The sequence below is a fragment of the Pelobates fuscus genome, chromosome 8, assembly GCF_036172605.1.
Source record: "Pelobates fuscus isolate aPelFus1 chromosome 8, aPelFus1.pri, whole genome shotgun sequence".
Taxonomy (NCBI): domain Eukaryota; kingdom Metazoa; phylum Chordata; class Amphibia; order Anura; family Pelobatidae; genus Pelobates; species Pelobates fuscus.
The window spans coordinates 178183067-178199835 of NC_086324.1; the positions used below are offsets into that span (position 1 = coordinate 178183067).

The following is a 16769-nucleotide window of genomic DNA, read 5'->3' on the forward strand; positions in this document are numbered from 1 at the left end:
CACAGATCTCCGACTGCTCCTTCTGTTACAATTTCACACAATTACTCCCCCAGAGCAACATACTACGCCTGATCTTCCCAGTGCTACATAACCCTAACTCAGCTAGAGCAACATACTACTCCTGATCTTCCCAGTGTTACATAACCCTAACTCAGCTAGAGCAACATACTACTCCTGATCTTCCCAGTGCTTCATAACCCTAACTCAGCTAGAGCAACATACTACTCCTGATCTTCCCAGTGTTACATAACCCTAACTCAGCTAGAGCAACATACTACTCCTGATCTTCCCAGTGCTACATAACCCTAACTCAGCTAGAGCAACATACTACTCCTGATCTTCCCAGTGCTACATAACCCTAACTCAGCTAGAGCAACATACTACTCCTGATCTTCCCAGTGCTACATAACCCTAACTCAGCTAGAGCAACATACTACTCCTGATCTTCCCAGTGTTACATAACCCTAACTCAGCTAGAGCAACATACTACTCCTGATCTTCCCAGTGCTACATAACCCTAACTCAGCTAGAGCAACATACTACTCCTGATCTTCCCAGTGCTACATAACCCTAACTCAGCTAGAGCAACATACTACTCCTGATCTTCCCAGTGTTACATAACCCTAACTCAGCTAGAGCAACATACTACTCCTGATCTTCCCAGTGCTACATAACCCTAACTCAGCTAGAGCAACATACTACTCCTGATCTTCCCAGTGTTACATAACCCTAACTCAGCTAGAGCAACATACTACTCCTGATCTTCCCAGTGCTACATAACCCTAACTCAGCTAGAGAAACATACTACTCCTGATCTTCCCAGTGTTACATAACCCTAACTCAGCTAGAGCAACATACTACTCCTGATCTTCCCAGTGCTTCATAACCCTAACTCAGCTAGAGCAACATACTACTCCTGATCTTCCCGGTGTTACATAACCCTAACTCAGCTAGAGCAACATACTACTCCTGATCTTCCCAGTGTTACATAACCCTAACTCAGCTAGAGCAACATACTACTCCTGATCTTCCCAGTGCTACATAACCCTAACTCAGCGAGAGCAACATACTACTCCTGATCTTCCCAGTGCTACATAACCCTAACTCAGCTAGAGCAACATACTACTCCTGATCTTCCCGGTGTTACATAACCCTAACTCAGCTAGAGCAACATACTACTCCTGATCTTCCCAGTGTTACATAACCCTAACTCAGCTAGAGCAACATACTACTCCTGATCTTCCCAGTGCTACATAACCCTAACTCAGCTAGAGCAACATACTACTCCTGATCTTCCCAGTGTTACATAACCCTAACTCAGCTAGAGCAACATACTACTCCTGATCTTCCCAGTGCTACATAACCCTAACTCAGCTAGAGCAACATACTACTCCTGATCTTCCCAGTGTTACATAACCCTAACTCAGCTAGAGCAACATACTACTCCTGATCTTCCCAGTGCTACATAACCCTAACTCAGCTAGAGCAACATACTACTCCTGATCTTCCCAGTGCTACATAACCCTAACTCAGCTAGAGCAACATACTACTCCTGATCTTCCCAGTGCTACATAACCCTAACTCAGCTAGAGCAACATACTACTCCTGATCTTCCCAGTGCTACATAACCCTAACTCAGCGAGAGCAACATACTACTCCTGATCTTCCCGGTGTTACATAACCCTAACTCAGCTAGAGCAACATACTACTCCTGATCTTCCCAGTGTTACATAACCCTAACTCAGCTAGAGCAACATACTACTCCTGATCTTCCCAGTGCTTCATAACCCTAACTCAGCTAGAGCAACATACTACTCCTGATCTTCCCAGTGCTACATAACCCTAACTCAGCTAGAGCAACATACTACTCCTGATCTTCCCAGTGCTTCATAACCCTAACTCAGCTAGAGCAACATACTACTCCTGATCTTCCCAGTGTTACATAACCCTAACTCAGCTAGAGCAACATACTACTCCTGATCTTCCCGGTGTTACATAACCCTAACTCAGCTAGAGCAACATACTACTCCTGATCTTCCCAGTGTTACATAACCCTAACTCAGCTAGAGCAACATACTACTCCTGATCTTCCCAGTGTTACATAACCCTAACTCAGCTAGAGCAACATACTACTCCTGATCTTCCCAGTGTTACATAACCCTAACTCAGCTAGAGCAACATACTACTCCTGATCTTCCCAGTGCTTCATAACCCTAACTCAGCTAGAGCAACATACTACTCCTGATCTTCCCAGTGCTTCATAACCCTAACTCAGCTAGAGCAACATACTACTCCTGATCTTCCCAGTGCTACATAACCCTAACTCAGCTAGAGCAACATACTACTCCTGATCTTCCCAGTGTTACATAACCCTAACTCAGCTAGAGCAACATACTACTCCTGATCTTCCTAGTGCTACATAACCCTAACTCAGCTAGAGCAACATACTACTCCTGATCTTCCCAGTGCTACATAACCCTAACTCAGCTAGAGCAACATACTACTCCTGATCTTCCCAGTGTTACATAACCCTAACTCAGCTAGAGCAACATACTACTCCTGATCTTCCCAGTGCTACATAACCCTAACTCAGCTAGAGCAACATACTACTCCTGATCTTCCCAGTGCTTCATAACCCTAACTCAGCTAGAGAAACATACTACTCCTGATCTTCCCAGTGTTACATAACCCTAACTCAGCTAGAGCAACATACTACTCCTGATCTTCCCAGTGTTACATAACCCTAACTCAGCTAGAGCAACATACTACTCCTGATCTTCCCAGTGCTACATAACCCTAACTCAGCTAGAGAAACATACTACTCCTGATCTTCCCAGTGTTACATAACCCTAACTCAGCTAGAGCAACATACTACTCCTGATCTTCCCAGTGCTTCATAACCCTAACTCAGCTAGAGCAACATACTACTCCTGATCTTCCCGGTGTTACATAACCCTAACTCAGCTAGAGCAACATACTACTCCTGATCTTCCCAGTGCTTCATAACCCTAACTCAGCTAGAGCAACATACTACTCCTGATCTTCCCAGAGCTACATAACCCTAACTCAGCTAGAGCAACATACTACTCCTGATCTTCCCAGTGTTACATAACCCTAACTCAGCTAGAGCAACATACTACTCCTGATCTTCCCAGTGCTTCATAACCCTAACTCAGCTAGAGCAACATACTACTCCTGATCTTCCCGGTGTTACATAACCCTAACTCAGCTAGAGCAACATACTACTCCTGATCTTCCCAGTGTTACATAACCCTAACTCAGCTAGAGCAACATACTACTCCTGATCTTCCCAGTGCTACATAACCCTAACTCAGCGAGAGCAACATACTACTCCTGATCTTCCCAGTGTTACATAACCCTAACTCAGCTAGAGCAACATACTACTCCTGATCTTCCCAGTGCTACATAACCCTAACTCAGCGAGAGCAACATACTACTCCTGATCTTCCCAGTGTTACATAACCCTAACTCAGCTAGAGCAACATACTACTCCTGATCTTCCCAGTGTTACATAACCCTAACTCAGCTAGAGCAACATACTACTCCTGATCTTCCCAGTTTTACATAACCCTAACTCAGCTAGAGCAACATACTACTCCTGATCTTCCCAGTGCTTCATAACCCTAACTCAGCTAGAGCAACATACTACTCCTGATCTTCCCAGTGCTTCATAACCCTAACTCAGCTAGAGCAACATACTACTCCTGATCTTCCCAGTGCTACATAACCCTAACTCAGCTAGAGCAACATACTACTCCTGATCTTCCCAGTGTTACATAACCCTAACTCAGCTAGAGCAACATACTACTCCTGATCTTCCCAGTGCTTCATAACCCTAACTCAGCTAGAGCAACATACTACTCCTGATCTTCCCAGTGCTTCATAACCCTAACTCAGCTAGAGCAACATACTACTCCTGATCTTCCCAGTGTTACATAACCCTAACTCAGCTAGAGCAACATACTACTCCTGATCTTCCCAGTGTTACATAACCCTAACTCAGCTAGAGCAACATACTGCTCCTGATCTTCCCAGTGTTACATAACCCTAACTCAGCTAGAGCAACATACTACTCCTGATCTTCCCAGTGCTACATAACCCTAACTCAGCTAGAGAAACATACTACTCCTGATCTTCCCAGTGTTACATAACCCTAACTCAGCTAGAGCAACATACTACTCCTGATCTTCCCAGTGCTTCATAACCCTAACTCAGCTAGAGCAACATACTACTCCTGATCTTCCCAGTGCTACATAACCCTAACTCAGCTAGAGAAACATACTACTCCTGATCTTTCCAGTGTTACATAACCCTAACTCAGCTAGAGCAACATACTACTCCTGATCTTCCCAGTGCTACATAACCCTAACTCAGCTAGAGCAACATACTACTCCTGATCTTCCCAGTGTTACATAACCCTAACTCAGCTAGAGCAACATACTACTCCTGATCTTCCCAGTGTTACATAACCCTAACTCAGCTAGAGCAACATACTACTCCTGATCTTCCCAGTGCTACATAACCCTAACTCAGCTAGAGCAACATACTACTCCTGATCTTCCCAGTGTTACATAACCCTAACTCAGCTAGAGCAACATACTACTCCTGATCTTCCCAGTGCTTCATAACCCTAACTCAGCTAGAGCAACATACTACTCCTGATCTTCCCGGTGTTACATAACCCTAACTCAGCTAGAGCAACATACTACTCCTGATCTTCCCAGTGTTACATAACCCTAACTCAGCTAGAGCAACATACTACTCCTGATCTTCCCAGTGCTACATAACCCTAACTCAGCTAGAGCAACATACTACTCCTGATCTTCCCAGTGTTACATAACCCTAACTCAGCTAGAGCAACATACTACTCCTGATCTTCCCAGTGTTACATAACCCTAACTCAGCTAGAGCAACATACTACTCCTGATCTTCCCAGTGCTACATAACCCTAACTCAGCTAGAGCAACATACTACTCCTGATCTTCCCAGTGTTACATAACCCTAACTCAGCTAGAGCAACATACTACTCCTGATCTTCCCAGTGCTTCATAACCCTAACTCAGCTAGAGCAACATACTACTCCTGATCTTCCCGGTGTTACATAACCCTAACTCAGCTAGAGCAACATACTACTCCTGATCTTCCCAGTGTTACATAACCCTAACTCAGCTAGAGCAACATACTACTCCTGATCTTCCCAGTGCTACATAACCCTAACTCAGCGAGAGCAACATACTACTCTTGATCTTCCCAGTGTTACATAACCCTAACTCAGCTAGAGCAACATACTACTCCTGATCTTCCCAGTGCTACATAACCCTAACTCAGCGAGAGCAACATACTACTCCTGATCTTCCCAGTGCTACATAACCCTAACTCAGCTAGAGCAACATACTACTCCTGATCTTCCCAGTGCTTCATAACCCTAACTCAGCTAGAGCAACATACTACTCCTGATCTTCCCAGTGCTTCATAACCCTAACTCAGCTAGAGCAACATACTACTCCTGATCTTCCCAGTGCTACATAACCCTAACTCAGCTAGAGCAACATACTACTCCTGATCTTCCCAGTGTTACATAACCCTAACTCAGCTAGAGCAACATACTACTCCTGATCTTCCCAGTGCTTCATAACCCTAACTCAGCTAGAGCAACATACTACTCCTGATCTTCCCAGTGTTACATAACCCTAACTCAGCTAGAGCAACATACTACTCCTGATCTTCCCAGTGTTACATAACCCTAACTCAGCTAGAGCAACATACTACTCCTGATCTTCCCAGTGTTACATAACCCTAACTCAGCTAGAGCAACATACTACTCCTGATCTTCCCAGTGCTTCATAACCCTAACTCAGCTAGAGCAACATACTACTCCTGATCTTCCCAGTGTTACATAACCCTAACTCAGCTAGAGCAACATACTACTCCTGATCTTCCCAGTGCTACATAACCCTAACTCAGCGAGAGCAACATACTACTCCTGATCTTCCCAGTGCTTCATAACCCTAACTCAGCTAGAGCAACATACTACTCCTGATCTTCCCAGTGCTACATAACCCTAACTCAGCTAGAGAAACATACTACTCCTGATCTTCCCAGTGTTACATAACCCTAACTCAGCTAGAGCAACATACTACTCCTGATCTTCCCAGTGCTTCATAACCCTAACTCAGCTAGAGCAACATACTACTCCTGATCTTCCCAGTGCCACATAACCCTAACTCAGCTAGAGAAACATACTACTCCTGATCTTCCCAGTGTTACATAACCCTAACTCAGCTAGAGCAACATACTACTCCTGATCTTCCCAGTGCTACATAACCCTAACTCAGCTAGAGCAACATACTACTCCTGATCTTCCCAGTGCTACATAACCCTAACTCAGCTAGAGCAACATACTACTCCTGATCTTCCCAGTGTTACATAACCCTAACTCAGCTAGAGCAACATACTACTCCTGATCTTCCCAGTGTTACATAACCCTAACTCAGCTAGAGCAACATACTACTCCTGATCTTCCCAGTGTTACATAACCCTAACTCAGCTAGAGAAACATACTACTCCTGATCTTCCCAGTGTTACATAACCCTAACTCAGCTAGAGCAACATACTACTCCTGATCTTCCCAGTGCTTCATAACCCTAACTCAGCTAGAGCAACATACTACTCCTGATCTTCCCAGTGCTTCATAACCCTAACTCAGCTAGAGCACTCTGGGCCTTATTCTAATTAATCCCTCTTCACATTTTAGCCTCGGATGCAGAATCCCCACTCGCCCATGCAGCATCCTTTCCTCCCCTCGGATACAGAATCCCCCTCTCCCCCCGGATACAGAATCCCCCATGCCCTCACCTCGGATACAGAATCCCCCATCGCCTATGCTGCCGCCCTGGATACGGAATCCCCCCCTCCCTCGGATACGGAATCCCCCCCTCCCTCGGATACAGAATCCCCCCCTCCCTCGGATACAGAATCCCCCATGCCCTCACCTCGTATACAGAAATCCCACCTCCCCCGCGGATACTGAATCCCCCTCCCAACACTGCAACCACTAGTAGTGAAATTAACTTTTTGGTCCCATAACCTATGCATTAATAAAGTGCAACACACAGTCCATGAAAGACTTATTCTGATATGGACCCCTTACAAAGCACAGGACTTCACCCTAATTTAACAGCCTCAACTCACTCATGAAAAGGTCTTCACTGAACCTCCATCTGGCCGGGCTCTCATCTATCCTTCCATCACTTCATTCCACCCTGCTCTCCACTGCGTATCACACTCCCCCCTACAAACTCTCGTCCCTGAGCCTCCCGCACACGCCCTCACTGCTACCCTCTAATTGTATTAGTATCCTCTTACTTGTCACCTTCTTGTGTGCCTTTTGCGTGCCAGTGTGCCTCCATTCCTCCATTTGCCCCTTCACCCTGTCCCCTTAGTGTTCTAGCCCTGCACCCCTGCCCAGTGGTTTCTTCCAGGTGGCCCAGTACTGAACACATACACAGAGAGTTCCGATCTAACCAAATAGTCCAGTTCTACCCAGATCCAACCCCTCTCCAGCGGGTCAGGGTTAGCAGCATCTCTTCACATGTGGTTTCCTCTTAGTCTTGGTTATGGTCACCACTTCGCTCGGCCGCAGCCTGGCCAGGTTCTCCCTCTTCATGTGCAAGACCAGGCGCGTAACAGACAGGAACATCTGCCGAAAAACATGCAATAACGTGAGCGGGTGCAATTGTCATTTTACTAATAAGAAACTCCTGTTACTATAATATTCTATGCAGCATCAAAATATGAATATCGAGTATCGAGAATACTAGGCTGAAATGAAATTACTTGTTCTGGCCTTACTCCAGCTAGTTTTCAGACACCCCACAGCACCAATACCGAATCACTGTTTAGCCATTATACCCCAAATGAAAATATTGTTGTATTTACTTTTAATTGTTTTTGGGGGCAGGTTGTGATGGATAAGGCCCAGCATCCATTTTGTATAGAAAAACTGGATTACACGTAGTCGGCATCTGCTATTTTGCTTTCTAGATAAATCCCTGACAAAAACACAATGTTCTAAAGAAATTCGCCTCCACACACTGTCCTTGAAAAGTAACAGCATCCTGTCCCAGGATACCAGGAACGTTATGTGCCAACTATGACGAGATAAGCTTGTGATGTCCTGCTTCAATATGTAGAGTCAGCTAACGCGTTTTGCCTTCTTTGTGTAAATTGCTTAAATAATAATTGCTCTCCCAAGTAAAAGGTAGGAAATCTACTGACTTGGTGTCTGTTTGAGTTATTTGCTCCTGAGCGCTCTTCTCCAATACAGATCTTGAAACACATTTCATACACTCTCAGGTGATTTCCCTGACCCGGTTTATTTAAAAATAGCTCATTAAAGCTGCATATCTCATGTCTGCAGCCTATGTAAGCCCTCCCCTTCTAGCCCCGCCCAGACTTTGTGACTGTCCAATCACAGACTTCCCAATGCAGCTCAATGAGAAGTCTTTGCAAGGCAGGTGCTCTTTGCAATTACTGCCTCTTGAGTTTATCTCCACTGAGATAACCAACCAGGAAGTAACCAGACCTGTTGTCTGATTAGAAAAATACCAATTTCTATTGAAATCTGCACTTTATGTCAAATTAAAAAAATCAATCAATAAATAAGTGAATAAATAAGGAGGACTCTTCACACACAGAGCTTTTCAGCAAGACAAAGTACTTTAGGTAGTGTATATTTCACAGTACTAAGACCGCTCTCAGCACACGATATATTTCACAGTACTATGACCGCTCTCAGCGCACGATATATCTCACAGTACTATAACCACTCTCTGTGCGCGATATATTTCACAGTACTATGACCGCTCTCAGCACACGATATATTTCACAGTACTATGACCGCTCTCAGCGCACGATATATTTCACAGTACTATAACCACTCTCTGTGCGCGATATATTTCACAGTACTATGACCGCTCTCAGCACACGATATATTTCACAGTACTATGACCGCTCTCAGCGCACGATATATTTCACAGTACTATAACCACTCTCTGTGCGCGATATATTTCACAGTACTATGACCGCTCTCAGCACACGATATATTTCACAGTACTAAGACCGCTCTCAGCGCACGATATATTTCACAGTACTATAACCACTCTCTGTGCACGATATATTTCACAGTACTATGACCGCTCTCAGCACACGATATATTTCACAGCACTATGACCGCTCTCAGCACACGATATATTTCACAGTACTATGACCGCTCTCAGCGCACGATATATTTCACAGCACTATGACCGCTCTCAGCGCACGATATATTTCACAGTACTATGACCGCTCTCAGCGCACGATATATTTCACAGCACTATGACCACTCTCTGTGCGCGATATATTTCACAGCACTATGACCGCTCTCAGCACACGATATATTTCACAGTACTATGACTGCTCTCAGCGCACGATATATTTCACAGCACTATAACCACTCTCTGTGCGCGATATATTTCACAGTACTATGACCGCTCTCAGCGCACAGTATTCCTTTTTTGAAAAATATATGCCACAGGCAGGCAGTCGCATGGCCAATATTATACACTCTGAAACAAAAAGTGTGCTATGCCTTTAAAACAATAAATTATATAAAATGTACACTATCATTGTCAAAAATAAAGTGCATATCATATATATATAAGTTCTTGTTGAAGTGCACTCACAGGACTCAATAATATTTCTAATCGTGCTGTTTATTCAAGCATCAAGTAATACAAAGAAGTATCAAGTCCGGCAAGGACTGAAACGTCGATACTTCTTTGTATTACTTGAGTGCACTTCAACAAGTACCTATATCTACTTATGGTCGGAGTTTGCACCGAGGCATTAACAAGACCGTGAGCAGTGAGTGCGGGACACGTGGAAAGTTATATATATATAGTGTGTGATACAAATATACTAGAAAAAAATGCATATAATAAATATTAGAAATGGATATAATACAATCTGTGCAATATCTGGAATGAGGGACTTATTAACCCTATAGTGCCAGGAAACAGCTTTGTTTTCCTGGCACTATAGGATCCCTTTAATAAAATTCACATAATTATGTTTACATTTACTTTAAAGAAATGCACAAAGAATAAAAAAAAATAATAATAAATAATTGCAAGAGAACCTACCTGCCCAGCCTGCAAATCTTTAACCCAACAGGGTCACTTACTGAAGAGAGAACTATTGGAAACGCAAAGTGAATTTCAAAAAGAAACTGTCCAAAATGGGAAATTCACACTGAATTCCTAACAGCATGCAGTGAATCTGACACGGTGTAACCGCACGCTCTCTGCATGCAGTGAATCTGACACGGTGTTACCGCACGCTCTCTGTATGCAGTGAATCTGACACGGTGTAACCGCACGCTCTCTGCATGCAGTGAATCTGACACGGTGTAACCGCACGCTCTCTGCATGCAGTGAATCTGACACGGTGTTACCGCACGCTCTCTGCATGCAGTGAATCTGACACGGTGTAACCGCACACTCTCTGCATGCAGTGAATCTGACACGGTGTAACCGCACACTCTCTGCATGCAGTGAATCTGACACGGTGTAACCGCACACTCTCTGCATGCAGTGAATCTGACACGGTGTAACCGCACACTCTCTGCATGCAGTAAATCTGACACGGTGTAACCGCACGCTCTCTGCATGCAGTGAATCTGACACGGTGTAAACGCACACTCTCTGCATACAGTGAATCTGACACGGTGTAACCGCACACTCTCTGCATGCAGTGAATCTGACACGGTGTAACCGCACACTCTCTGCATACAGTGAATCTGACACGGTGTAACCGCACGCTCTCTGCATGCAGTGAATCTGACACGGTGTAACCGCACACTCTCTGCATGCAGTGAATCTGACACGGTGTAACCGCACGCTCTCTGCATGCAGTGAATCTGACACGGTGTAACCGCACGCTCTCTGCATACAGTGAATCTGACACGGTGTAACCGCACGCTCTCTGTATGCAGTGAATCTGACACGGTGTAACCGCACGCTCTCTGCATACAGTGAATCTGACACGGTGTAACCGCACACTCTCTGCATGCAGTGAATCTGACACGGTGTAACCGCACACTCTCTGCATGCAGTGAATCTGACACGGTGTTACCGCACACTCTCTGCATACAGTGAATCTGACACGGTGTAACCGCACGCTCTCTGCATGCAGTGAATCTGACACGGTGTAACCGCACACTCTCTGCATACAGTGAATCTGACACGGTGTAACCGCACGCTCTCTGCATGCAGTGAATCTGACACGGTGTTACCGCACGCTCTCTGTATGCAGTGAATCTGACACGGTGTAACCGCACGCTCTCTGCATGCAGTGAATCTGACACGGTGTAACCGCACGCTCTCTGCATGCAGTGAATCTGACACGGTGTTACCGCACGCTCTCTGCATGCAGTGAATCTGACACGGTGTAACCGCACACTCTCTGCATGCAGTGAATCTGACACGGTGTAACCGCACACTCTCTGCATGCAGTGAATCTGACACGGTGTAACCGCACACTCTCTGCATGCAGTGAATCTGACACGGTGTAACCGCACACTCTCTGCATGCAGTAAATCTGACACGGTGTAACCGCACGCTCTCTGCATGCAGTGAATCTGACACGGTGTAAACGCACACTCTCTGCATACAGTGAATCTGACACGGTGTAACCGCACACTCTCTGCATGCAGTGAATCTGACACGGTGTAACCGCACACTCTCTGCATACAGTGAATCTGACACGGTGTAACCGCACGCTCTCTGCATGCAGTGAATCTGACACGGTGTAACCGCACACTCTCTGCATGCAGTGAATCTGACACGGTGTAACCGCACGCTCTCTGCATGCAGTGAATCTGACACGGTGTAACCGCACGCTCTCTGCATACAGTGAATCTGACACGGTGTAACCGCACGCTCTCTGTATGCAGTGAATCTGACACGGTGTAACCGCACGCTCTCTGCATACAGTGAATCTGACACGGTGTAACCGCACACTCTCTGCATGCAGTGAATCTGACACGGTGTAACCGCACACTCTCTGCATGCAGTGAATCTGACACGGTGTTACCGCACACTCTCTGCATACAGTGAATCTGACACGGTGTAACCGCACGCTCTCTGCATGCAGTGAATCTGACACGGTGTAACCGCACACTCTCTGCATACAGTGAATCTGACACGGTGTAACCGCACGCTCTCTGCATGCAGTGAATCTGACACGGTGTAACCGCACACTCTCTGCATGCAGTGAATCTGACACGGTGTAACCGCACGCTCTCTGCATGCAGTGAATCTGACACGGTGTAACCGCACACTCTCTGCATACAGTGAATCTGACACGGTGTAACCGCACGCTCTCTGCATACAGTGAATCTGACACGGTGTAACCGCACGCTCTCTGTATGCAGTGAATCTGACACGGTGTAACCGCACACTCTCTGCATACAGTGAATCTGACACGGTGTAACCGCACGCTCTCTGCATACAGTGAATCTGACACGGTGTAACCGCACACTCTCTGCATGCAGTGAATCTGACACGGTGTAACCGCACACTCTCTGCATGCAGTGAATCTGACACGGTGTTACCGCACACTCTCTGCATACAGTGAATCTGACACGGTGTAACCGCACGCTCTCTGTATGCAGTGAATCTGACACGGTGTAACCGCACGCTCTCTGTATGCAGTGAATCTGACACGGTGTAACCGCACGCTCTCTGCATACAGTGAATCTGACACGGTGTTACCGCACACTCTCTGCATACAGTGAATCTGACACGGTGTAACCGCACACTCTCTGCATACAGTGAATCTGACACGGTGTTACCGCACGCTCTCTGCATACAGTGAATCTGACACGGTGTTACCGCACGCTCTCTGCATACAGTGAATCTGACACGGTGTAACCGCACGCTCTCTGCATACAGTGAATCTGACACGGTGTAACCGCACACTCTCTGCATGCAGTGAATCTGACACGGTGTAACCGCACACTCTCTGCATGCAGTGAATCTGACACGGTGTTACCGCACACTCTCTGCATACAGTGAATCTGACACGGTGTAACCGCACGCTCTCTGTATGCAGTGAATCTGACACGGTGTAACCGCACGCTCTCTGTATGCAGTGAATCTGACACGGTGTAACCGCACGCTCTCTGCATACAGTGAATCTGACACGGTGTTACCGCACACTCTCTGCATACAGTGAATCTGACACGGTGTAACCGCACACTCTCTGTATGCAGTGAATCTGACACGGTGTAACCGCACGCTCTCTGTATGCAGTGAATCTGACACGGTGTAACCGCACGCTCTCTGTATGCAGTGAATCTGACACGGTGTAACCGCACACTCTCTGTATGCAGTGAATCTGACACGGTGTAACCGCACACTCTCTGCATACAGTGAATCTGACACGGTGTAACCGCACACTCTCTGCATGCAGTGAATCTGACACGGTGTAACCGCACGCTCTCTGCATACAGTGAATCTGACACGGTGTAACCGCACACTCTCTGCATACAGTGAATCTGACACGGTGTAACCGCACGCTCTCTGCATACAGTGAATCTGACACGGTGTAACCGCACACTCTCTGCATACAGTGAATCTGACACGGTGTAACCGCACACTCTCTGCATACAGTGAATCTGACGCGGTGTAACCGCACGCTCTCTGCATACAGTGAATCTGACACGGTGTAACCGCACACTCTCTGCATACAGTGAATCTGACACGGTGTTACCGCACGCTCTCTGCATGCAGTGAATCTGACACGGTGTAACCGCACACTCTCTGCATACAGTGAATCTGACACGGTGTAACCGCACGCTCTCTGCATACAGTGAATCTGACACGGTGTAACCGCACACTCTCTGCATACAGTGAATCTGACACGGTGTTACCACACGCTCTCTGCATGCAGTGAATCTGACACGGTGTAACCGCCCGCTCTCTGCATGCAGTGAATCTGACACGGTGTAACCGCACGCTCTCTGCATACAGTGAATCTGACACGGTGTAACCGCACGCTCTCTGCATGCAGTGAATCTGACACGGTGTAACCGCACGCTCTCTGCATACAGTGAATCTGACACGGTGTAACCGCACGCTCTCTGTATGCAGTGAATCTGACACGGTGTAACCGCACGCTCTCTGCATACAGTGAATCTGACACGGTGTTACCGCACGCTCTCTGCATGCAGTGAATCTGACACGGTGTAACCGCACACTCTCTGCATACAGTGAATCTGACACGGTGTAACCGCACGCTCTCTGCATACAGTGAATCTGACACGGTGTAACCGCACACTCTCTGCATGCAGTGAATCTGACACGGTGTAACCGCACACCCTATGCATGCAGTGAATCTGACACGGTGTAACCGCACACCCTATGCATGCAGTGAATCTGACACGGTGTTACCGCACACTCTCTGCATGCAGTAAATCTGACACGGTGTAACCGCACGCTCTCTGTATGCAGTGAATCTGACACAGTGTTACCGCACGCTTTCTGCATGCAGTGAATCTGACACGGTGTTACCGCACACCCTATGCATGCAGTGAATCTGACACGGTGTAACCGCACGCTCTCTGCATACAGTGAATCTGACACGGTGTAACCGCACGCTCTCTGCATACAGTGAATCTGACACGGTGTAACTGCACACTCTCTGCATGCAGTGAATCTGACACGGTGTAACCGCACACTCTCTGCATGCAGTAAATCTGACACGGTGTAACCGCACACTCTCTGCATACAGTGAATCTGACACGGTGTTACCGCACACCCTATGCATGCAGTGAATCTGACACGGTGTAACCGCACGCTCTCTGTATGCAGTGAATCTGACACGGTGTAAACGCACACTCTCTGCATGCAGTGAATCTGACACGGTGTAACCGCACGCTCTCTGCATACAGTGAATCTGACACGGTGTAACCGCACACTCTCTGCATGCAGTGAATCTGACACGGTGTAACCGCACACTCTCTGCATGCAGTAAATCTGACACGGTGTAACCGCACACTCTCTGCATGCAGTGAATCTGACACGGTGTTACCGCACACCCTATGCATGCAGTGAATCTGACACGGTGTAACCGCACGCTCTCTGTATGCAGTGAATCTGACACGGTGTAACCGCACACTCTCTGCATACAGAGAATCTGACACGGTGTTCCCGCACGCTTTCTGCATGCAGTGAATCTGACACGGTGTTACCGCACACCCTATGCATGCAGTGAATCTGACACGGTGTAACCGCACGCTCTCTGCATACAGTGAATCTGACACGGTGTAACCGCACGCTCTCTGTATGCAGTGAATCTGACACGGTGTAACCGCACGCTCTCTGCATACAGTGAATCTGACACTGTGTTATCGCACGCCCTCTGCATGCAGTGGATCTGACACGGTGTAACCGCACGCTCTCTGCATGCAGTGGATCTGACACGGTGTTACCGCACACCCTATGCATGCAGTGAATCTGACACGGTGTTACCGCACACCCTATGCATGCAGTGAATCTGACACGGTGTTACCGCACACCCTATGCATGCAGTGAATCTGACACGGTGTTACCGCACACCCTATGCATGCAGTGAATCTGACACGGTGTAACCGCACACCCTATGCATGCAGTGAATCTGACACTGTGTAACCGCACGCTCTCTGCATGCAGTGGATCTGACACGGTGTTACCGCACACCCTATGCATGCAGTGAATCTGACACGGTGTTACCGCACGCTCTCTGCATGCAGTGAATCTGACACGGTGTTCCCGCACGCTCTTTGCATGCAGTGAATCTGACACGGTGTTCCCGCACGCTCTTTGCATGCAGTGAATCTGACACTGTGTTACCGCACGCTCTCTGCATGCAGTGAATCTGACACGGTGTTACCGCACGCTCTCTGCATACAGTGAATCTGACACGGTGTAACCGCACACTCTCTGCATACAGTGAATCTGACACGGTGTAACCGCACACTCTCTGCATGCAGTGAATCTGACACGGTGTAACCGCACGCTCTCTGCATACAGTGAATCTGACACGGTGTAACCGCACACTCTCTGCATACAGTGAATCTGACACGGTGTAACCGCACGCTCTCTGCATGCAGTGAATCTGACACGGTGTAACCGCACGCTCTCTGCATGCAGTGAATCTGACACGGTGTAACCGCACGCCCTCTGCATGCAGTGAATCTGACACGGTGTAACCGCACGCTCTCTGCATGCAGTGAATCTGACACGGTGTAACCGCACGCTCTCTGCATGCAGTGAATCTGACACGGTGTAACCGCACGCTCTGTGCATGCAGTGAATCTGACACGGTGTAACCGCACGCTCTCTGCATACAGTGAATCTGACACTGTGTTATCGCACGCCCTCTGCATGCAGTGAATCTGACACGGTGTAACCGCACGCTCTCTGCATGCAGTGAATCTGACACTGTGTTACCGCACGCTCTCTGCATGCAGTGAATCTGACACGGTGTTACCGCACGCTCTCTGCATACAGTGAATCTGACACGGTGTAACCGCACACTCTCTGCATACAGTGAATCTGACACGGTGTAACCGCACACTCTCTGCATGCAGTGAATCTGACACTGTGTAACCGCACGCTCTCTGCATGCAGTGAATCTGACACTGTGTAACCGCACGCTCTCTGCAT

General features: G+C 47.2%; 1 protein-coding gene across 1 annotated transcript in view; it reads right to left on the bottom strand.

Annotated features, from left to right (window-relative positions):
• Nucleotides 1-7014: 7014 nt before the first annotated feature.
• The window catches only part of LOC134572095 (ras-related protein Rab-35-like), a 49330-nt gene continuing 39575 nt past the window's right edge, over nt 7015-16769 (bottom strand). Inside the window, exon 7 of the mRNA XM_063430910.1 lies at nt 7015-7720. Within this exon, the coding sequence (XP_063286980.1) occupies nt 7595-7720 (126 nt within the window). The 3' untranslated portion in view covers nt 7015-7594. The remainder of the gene's footprint in view (nt 7721-16769) is intronic.